This window comes from Anopheles moucheti, chromosome X (assembly GCF_943734755.1).
Source record: "Anopheles moucheti chromosome X, idAnoMoucSN_F20_07, whole genome shotgun sequence".
Taxonomy (NCBI): Eukaryota; Metazoa; Arthropoda; class Insecta; order Diptera; family Culicidae; genus Anopheles; species Anopheles moucheti.
Genome location: NC_069142.1, coordinates 15869079 through 15878636, shown reverse-complemented (window position 1 = coordinate 15878636; position 9558 = coordinate 15869079). Strand labels below are relative to the sequence as shown.

General features: G+C 40.2%; 1 protein-coding gene across 1 annotated transcript; it reads left to right on the top strand.

The window, feature by feature from the left end:
• Positions 1-223: 223 nt before the first annotated feature.
• LOC128306930 (chondroitin sulfate synthase 2) lies at positions 224-2848 on the top strand. Its single transcript, XM_053044603.1, has one exon. The coding sequence runs from the start codon at positions 240-242 to the stop codon at positions 2649-2651; it is 2412 nt and encodes an 803-aa protein (XP_052900563.1). The 5' UTR covers positions 224-239; the 3' UTR covers positions 2652-2848.
• Positions 2849-9558: the final 6710 nt, after the last annotated feature.

Below are 9558 nucleotides of genomic sequence, written 5' to 3'. Positions count from 1 at the left end.
GCGCAGTCTGACTGGGCGTTCCCACGATAAAATAAATCCGGCATATCACCGATTTCAGTTATATATTTACCTTGTATTTTCTGATGGCTGCCAAAAAGGCCTTTTCACGACACCTTCCTATACATACTTTGATTATTTGATGCATATTTATTTATTTGTTTTGAGTTACAGATGGTTTTGGTATTCCTTTTCCATTTATAATTTGGTGCATTTCGTGAAAAGCTAAATCCTCAGCAACAATGTCAATCAACTTTAATTTCAGTCGCAATCAATATTTGTTGCTAGGAATCGTGTGCGGCTTCCTTTTTAGCTACTATTCACCGCATGATTATGCCGAATATGTAGCAGAGTGCCCGGAGGCTACGGAAAATACAGATATGCTACAAACCCTTGAGCATAACAACGAATTCGAACCACAACTCAACTTAGAGCAGAAACCGATGATAGCAAAGAAGGTGGTAAAAAACATTATACGCCCGCGATATTATTACTCCGAACTGGGTATAAGAGAAAAATTGTTCGTGGGAGTGCTGACAACGACAGAAAATGTTGACACTTTTGCTACCGCAATCAACCGTACCGCTGCTCATCTGGTGAATAAAATAAAGTTCTTCATTCACGCGGACAATGTAAAGTCTAACTTCAACCTGAAGAACATCGTGGGGTTTACAGACACCCGAGAACATCTACGGCCGTTTCATATGCTCAAATACTTAGCGGATAACTATCTAGACGAGTACGACTTCTTTCTGCTGCTGATGGATACAACCTACGTGAATGCTCGTACAGTACTGCGCCAACTCCAGCATCTTAGCGTTGCCCTCGATGTGTATATGGGTACAAATCTAGAGGAAAATTCGTACAACAATGGCAGATCCGACGAAGCCTCGCGTAATGAATACTGCGATCTGCATGCCGGCATTATACTGAGCAGTGGTGTGATAAGAAAAATCAGGGCGAATCTTGATTGGTGTGTTCGCAATTCTGCTTCAAACAACTATAGCAGCAACATTGGGAAGTGTGTAAAATATTCGACAAAAATTAAAACATGTCATCAATCCTGGCAGGGTATCGATATTACCAGCTACCATCTGAACAGCTACAAAATCTACCGCGATTTCCATTTAATAGCAAAAGAAGAACAATTTAACAAAGCAGCAACAATTTATCCTGTCACTACGACTGACGATTTCTATCTGCTGCATGCATATTTCTCACGCCTTCATCTGAAGCAAAACAGTGAAGTAAAGCGAATGCTGCTTGAGGAAGCAATGCAAATTTCTAATGGCACGCTGTCGAATGACATCCTTGAAGTACGGTGGCCACTAGGTGTGCCGAAGTCCAATCCTCCAGAATCGCGACACGACGTTGTCCCATGGATTGCGCTTAATACAACACATTCATTCATGTGGAATTCCGAGGTGAATATTCAACGCTTATCAGCAGTCGATGAAGAGGATATGCGAAACGTTTTGAATAAAACCATTTTAGAAGCAACACGGCACAATCCGGATGCAGAGTTTCGCAGTATTCACACTGCCTACAAGCGTTTCGATGCCGTTCGGGGAATGGATTATCGACTGTTGCTAAATTTCTATGACCGAAAGCTAAAAAAGATGGTACAAAAAAGCTTTGAGGTAATCAAACCTATAAGCTTGATCGAAATTGTCCCTTCGCCATATGTTACTGAAAGCACGCGTGTAGCGATGCTACTGCCAACTTTTGAGCATCAAGTACTTGAAACGGAACAATTTCTTGAAAGCTACGAGAAAACATGCATGGATAATCAGGATAATACTTTTCTGATGCTAATATTTCTGTACCGAGCAGAGACTCCCAGTAAAGGGGATGAGGATGTGTTTCTTCCATTGAAAAATATTGCCTTAGCACTGACGGAAAAACACAAGCAGGATGGTTCAAGAGTGGCCTGGGTGTCGATTCGATTACCGGTAGAAGTAAATTCAAAAGATAGTAATAATAACCGGTACTACAGTTCGTTCTACGGTCCGCTCGCACATATGAGCTTTGCTGCCGTCGACCTAGCTTTGCGCAAGATAGGGCTGGAAAGTTTGGTTATGCTGTGCTCAAACGCAGCCTCATTTCGGCCAGACTTTCTGAATCGTGTGCGGATGAATACCATTCAAGGCTTCCAGGTGTACAGTCCGATTGGCTTCATGATGTATCCCTGTGAGTGGACTGAGTTGTGCAAACCGTGTGAAAACTGTGATGTTGGTCAAAGTAGTGGCTACTTCGACAGGGCTAACTATGATGTAGTATCATTTTACAGCAATGATTACGTGTACGCACGAAAGCAGCTCGAGCAAGTGTTACCAATCGTTCGCAGCGATCGAGACATTGTGAATCTACTATCAATGAACTCAACACAGCCCAATAATAGCGTTATGATAACGAACATTATAGACCTGTTTACGAAGAGCAATAGTAAGATACATGTTCTAAGGGCGATTGAACCGAACCTTCGATATGGAAGAAGCATATATAACTTTCTATCAAACGATCCTTATGGAGAACAGTTTTCTAAGTTGCATTGTTCCAACGAAGCGGAACGAAGTGAGTGCATTCGAATTGCATCAAAAAAGCAAATAGGAGATGTGTTTGTACAATATAGTAAACAATTTGAAACCCCCTGAAGGACGAAGCCAAATTATAAGTAAACTATCCACAAAACAATGTAATATGATTCACTAGCCATATGTGTGGGTTGTTTTGTTGTCATTTGTGCCACAGAGATTTTTCTAATAAACGACTATAAGAATGTACACAAAGTAGTTTACATTAAGAATAATACGATTACTAACGAATACCTTTAGCTTGTTTGTAAATTACAATCTTACACTGTAGTTAATTATAATGAAACAAAATTTACTCGTTTTGCAATACACTGTAAGCAAGTTCTATTATTCATGTATTTTTTATTGAAAGTCTACAAAGCTCAAAAATTTGTTAACTATGGTCGAACAGTAGTGTCGGTGATGCCCGCCTCAATAACACCCTTGGGCATCTGGGTTCTAATTTCTATAAACCCGGTAAGTTCTACTAACTATTTGGTTTGTATTCACAGAATTGTTGAATATGGCAGGCCAAAGACGAAAAGAAATATCGCCAATTAAAAAAAGAAAATGATGATGATAAATTCCACCTCATGCCCCATCACAGGGGGAGGCGGGGGGAGAGGCGAGAATTATCTTTAAGATATTTAAATGCTAACAGCCATGTTTTTATAAACTAGTCGATAAGTGGTGGCATTAAGGAACTTTTCAAGGCACGCGTCGAATTCCATACACTTCCAACAATTAAACTCCCATACACTAACTCCCTTGTGCCCGTTAAAGACGTCTGCCCAGTATTATTGATTAGGTAATGTTCTACGAGCTTTTGAGACTGTTCCACGTATATGGCCAACAACCAATAGCGTGTTCGGGAGCTTCCTTCGGGGCAGGAGAATGTCCTGAGAATTGATTTTGCCAAACTGCACAAAAAATGACGGAACCCTTGATTATCCCTTGAATGTCCACTTTAATGCGAGAGTGTCTGTGTTGTCTCATTCATTTTTTAAACAATCTTATCTAAATAATCTTATTATCATCATCTAGATCGTGATGACAACCGCAGTTACACATTACAGAGTGACATGGGACATTTCCACATATATCTCATTACACAATTTGTTTAACATACACAGCACACCTACGCTTGAATTCCTGTAAACTACTCGCATTCCTTATTTCATTGGGCAACCTGTTGTACCTTTGAATCCCTTTGAAAAGCAAAGAATTTCTTGCACCATGAGATAGTAAATTCGGAACTCTGGCGTCATCTGCCCTGCGTGTGCAGTACCTATGAACGTCAGATCCCTTAACTGTTCTCTGTTCTGTTCTCCCAGATAGCCGGGTAAAAAGTCGTTTAGAAGTCGAAATATAAAAGTCATTGTCTGGTACACAATGCTTTGCTCTACTGACATCCAATGCAGGATATTCAGCATAACAGTCGTACATCGTACGACGAATGTACGTCGACCACAACCCAATATCAACCTCATAATACGATTCTGCAATCGTTGAAGCCTAATAATTTGCCCTTTGTTGCCAAGAATCACTCCACAATTCTTAGCCACTTTGCTGATGACCCTGTCTACCTGAGCGTGGAGCATCAACTTGTCATCTAAAATAACCCCCAAGTATTTAACCTGTCGGGTTCTCTCGATTCGTTCCGTATTGATAATGATGGATGGAGGGTAGTCTAATCCACCCGTAAACATTACCATGCACCATTCACTGGTATTTTTAATGTTTAACGCTAGCTTTTTATGCTTCAGCCAAACATCTAGAGCGTTTCAATCGAGATTAATGAGAGCCTCTGCTTGTTTGATGTCCTTGTGCGAGATCAGCATAAGAGTATCAATAACAAAAAGATTGATCTCACCTGTATTATGTCATTGATATGCCCAATTATATTGAACCAATTTTGGTTCAAGAACTCTGCCTTGCGGAACTTCAAGGGTGATTTCTATAGCCTTTAATTTAGAGTTTCTAAAAAATGTTAAACAACCTTCGAACTAATTAAGCTCCCTTCTCACATCACCAAAACGCTTTAATGCTGACAACAATAACGGCCTTGACATTGTCTCAAATGGTCGTTTTAGATCCAACAACACAGCAATTATCTTCTCCTTTTGTTCCATGAACACTTTCCATCTCGCCAGTACAAGATTGAAAACATTTTTACACGAGTGTCCTGTTCGCGAATCAATAGCACGTCTCCATTGAGATATTGCATGGGACGAATATTTTCCGCATTTTCAGCTCCGTTCACTTTAGAAATAGGTATTACCATGTGTTTAGAAAACTACCACTTTCTAGCGATTCATTGATCACTTTGAGAAGGCAGTCCTCAAAGAAATACTGTTGAAATCTGCTGTTGATAATGATTAACGTCCACTACCGTTAACAGTTACAGCGAAAGAGAGCAACTCTTTATTCGTGGTTGTAGTCCTTACTGTCTCTTTGCATCGATGCGCTATCTATGAGCCCTTCTTACGTGTTGCCTATATCTAACAAATACATCACATGGAAGCAGTCCTGAATTGTTTTTGAATTCACGTTTCCTAGACCTGCCGTCCTTTGTGCGAAAAACAAACACAATTCAAGCGTAATAGAATAAGTAACTCCTAAATTTCAGTAACTCCTAAAGAAGTAAATTTCATCCATTCTCAGGGCTTAAACCATCGTCAATTCCGTGCGTACTTGCAAGAAATTGAAGCGGACTATACAGATATACCTTATCATACAGCAATGCGATTGTTGAGTAATGGAAAAGTTCTACTTAGATTTGTTGAACTAAAAAGTGAAATTGATTCGGTTTTGGAAGAAGAGAATTACTCACAACCTTTTTTATATAATAAGGAATGGCAATGGAAACTAGCATTTGTGACAGATATTGTAGGACATTTCAACCAATTTAATTTAAAGCTACAAGGCGAAACATCATTTACCTTAATCATTTAAAACCATTAGTTTAAAATTATATGCTAAAAGGTATAATTCAATGTTTGGCAGGACATATTTATTTTTATTTTATTGTTCCATTATGACGGCCAAGGGCCGTATGATCGACATATTTTGTCGAAATTACATGACTTTGGGCATTTCATGGCAGGACATATAAATATGAAAAAAAACAGATCATTATTAACCTTTAAGAACTCTTTCTCGCCAACCGTTTATCGCAGACTGGCGTGTGTGCAGACTACTAGCACAGGACATGTTTTTTTTGAAGACGTTTAAAATCAACTTAGACACCCTTTCGGGGACATGGATTTCTTACCCATCAAAAACATCTCCTTGGACTATTTTGCGCCCTCCTAAGGGATCACCTTGCAGTATTACTTCATAGGAGTGGCTGTGCATTGGTACGTGCACACTCACGATACTGCTCGATCACATTTGAAACTTCTCCTGTATGAAGCGCATTTTAGATGCGATAGCTGAGCACTTTTCCTCACTCGTCATCAGCTTCATATCACAGCTATTAATTTCACCTCAAGCTCACCCCGTTAAACCGCAAACTTTGGGCTTGCGTCAAGTAGAACAAAATGTGGGCGGAAAAATCTTCCGCATCTTTGCAGCCTAGACACTGCGGGGATGGTTAAACCTGTGCAAATAGATTCGGAAGTGTTGGGTACGTACGCAGCCGGTCACTCGTGTGCGCTCTCCGCGAGAAGTCTCTCGCCGGTTGTTGCGTACACAACGGCTAGGTTTGTGAAAAATTGTAACTTATCATCTGGTATCGACCTCGCTGGCTAAAATAATGAAAATATTTGAGAAAGGCCCGAGGCAAGAAACCAGAGATAAGCGTAGATCATAAAACTTTGAAAATAAACAGAACCACAGTGCGATTAAGAAAAAAATAGACTTCAAATGGAAAACCATGCGCAAGCGGCATTATTTGAGAGTCATAAGCGAGTACCGTTGTCCTGCGCAATAAAACACATTTTACGAGGTATTGGGATCTAAGATGCACATGTGTAAACAAAGATGCATTGAGCATAGGGCTCATAGGGACCACAAGCCGACACTGAAGGAAACGGAATAACCGACGATTCAAGCGCTTGTTTGGAAAGGACCAACGCACAGATAACCAACTTATCCCACGCACAGAACATTCACCAACACATGTAAACACGTTGTCGTGTCGCAATTCTTACCAATACATCGAAACATTATTAGTATATAAGCACCACAAAATTGTTTAATAAAGTTAGATTTAACTCAGAACCGTAACGGAGAACGTCTCGACTTTCGAATGAATTTTCTTGATCTCTCCTAGGATTTGTTTGGAATCTCATCCGGGTCTTCTGCCCTCATCCGAACTGTTAAAGTTTCAATGATACACTTTTGCTGATAGGTTCCTACGCACCGAGAACACTAGCGGGAAAGTTTAAATATCATTTGAATACGATAACACCATTTCGGGCAGAAACCCAATTCTTATTTGTTTGCGGTAAAGCTAGGGACTTTAAGGTCATCCCTTCTCGTGACCTTCCGGAGTTTTGCCGTCAACACCGGTTGAGGAACACGAGTGGCCAGGGATTATCAAATAGGACGATCGGGATCGTGGCCTCGATGTCGATCAAGGTGCGGGAGTCGGGTTTGAGCAGCGCAGAGAGAACAGTCTAGTATGGATGTGACACTGCATGTCGTTTTAATCGTTTGAATATATTATAAGTGTTGTATGATACCTGAAACAGTTTATTTCCAACGTAAAAGGAAGCAACCATGAACGGACAGAAACTGGATGATAAAAAAGTTTACTTCCCCATGTTTCCTCCTTACCTACACTGCAACATCGGGGATAAGGACATAAGTCCATCTACCCTTTGTTTTATCATCTCAATTTGCCTGCCATGTACTGAATGAGTTGGTCTGCACATTCCGTCTTAAACTAGAGGTGGTTGCCCCTCACGACCATGATTTTCTCGATCCTCCTCGGGCGGAATGCATTTCGGCTGCATGCCTACCAGAACTCAAGCCGCCTCATACGAGTTTGTTCGGTACGCGGTTATTACTCACAGAACATTCAGCCTGTGAGTCCTAGAGACTACTCTTCGGTTAGACTGTACCTCTAACGCATGAGCCCATTCGGGCGCACCATATTGCAAGAGTGACGAAGCAACGTTGGCATGAAGGCGTCTCGTGCTGTATCTCAGGCGGCCCACGTTTAGCATGAAAGCAGTCAGCCTGTTAATAGTTAAAGAAAAGACAACACGTCTACTCGGGTTGGAGATCTGAACAATACTGACTTTATTATTGTTGATATGGCGTATTTATACATACAAGAAATTGAATAATTTCAACAATAGGATACCCAGAGCTTTCTTGCACGATTATATGATGTGCTCAGCGGCGGATCAAACGGTAGGCGGAGTAGGCGGTCGCCGAGGGCCTCGCCGTATTGGGGGCCCCAAACAACTTGTGCCGATTGTGCGATTTTTGGAAATTTAGCAGCAGAGTTAATTTATTGCACAAAATCTAATTATAAAGGTAGAAAATTGATCGAAAATATCCTTAGATTTTATATATCCTTGGTTAGATAATTTTTTTTTTTATTTGAATAGCTAAATCGGCTCAGTTACACGGCTACGCAAGAGAAGTATGCAGTTTATTCAAACTCCTTCTTCTTTATCGGCACGACATCTTTAGGATGTTTAAGCCTACCATTTCTATTTTTATTTTTACTTTATTTACCCGTAGGATAGTCAGACCTGCGTACGGAGGTTTGGTGGTCCAAATGAAATTTTTCCGTGGTCCTGTCTTGTACAGACCGACTGCGCTACCAATACACCATCTGGCCGCTCCGTGAACCCTTATATGCCCTTTTACTTCAACCTATTCATGTATTCTATTTCTTGAACGGGATTTTTTCATCTGTTCATAAATGATCCTATCGTTAGATGCTAGAATAGAAACCATGCTTGTTTTCACTACTGCAATATTCGCAAGCTATTGCCATTGCGATTCTCGTGATGTGGTATTGTTTTCTCTCACCGATTGAACCGTGAAAATGTCCAGCCTGCGTGTTCCGGAACAGTATTGTGGTGGAGTATTGTGATAAGTATTTCTGATTGTCGATTTTTTTGCAAGTTTGCAAGCCGGTAATGATGTTATAACCGACACAATCTGTCAGTGTACTACGAAATAGCTAGCTTGTCATAGAATATGAATAAAACCATATTGCAATCATTAGAACTATCTTTTTCGTTTGATATTTGATACCTCATGGTTCTTGGAATACCATTTCTGTCTTTCTTGATTATTACTTATCCGAAGCTGGATTGTAGGTTCAGCTTATGGACCTAATATCTTTGGAAAACTGGGGAGAGTTACGTTCAAATCTATGAGAAACTGTCCAAATACTTTATGATATCCCCGTGTAGAATACTGTTCAAACTACATTGTTGTAATCTCGGTAACATTTGCATCGTTGTTAGACTGAAATTGTTCTAAAATTTCCAATTCTAAATCCAAACGGTTGAAGATCATCACCGCGAAATCGTTGATCTAAATTAAAAAAAGAACACGAAAAAATATACTTGAAGAAATCAAGTATGCATTGATATAAAAACGATGTGTTCAGTGAAGAACCTATCATAGTAGTATTGCTAAAACATAGTGTGTTTCATACTAATGTAAATGTGCAAGTATAAATGTGACGAAATTATCGCAAGTGTCTTCACAATGACCGAGATCGGCCCAGAAATTCTTGGATTTCTTGACGCACGGACAACCGACCTAAAATTGGAGCATCAAACTTCATACGCGAAAATCAAGCAAACGATCGAAATTCACATTAATATGTGCAGGGCCACGAGAGTTGACAAATTTGTCCAATGACCAAATCAACTGGTCAACTGTGAAAACCACTATACCATAGCCGCGCACACAATTGTTTTAAGATTTCCGATACCAGGAGAGCATGTTTTTCCAGAGGTGACATCTGCAGCCACTACTATCAAACACGTGAGAACGATCGCTAATAAAT

Excerpts from the sequence above, each read along its gene's own strand:
- LOC128306930 (XM_053044603.1), top strand. The coding sequence starts at position 240 with ATGTCAATCAACTTTAATTTCAGTCGCAATCAATATTTGTTGCTAGGA.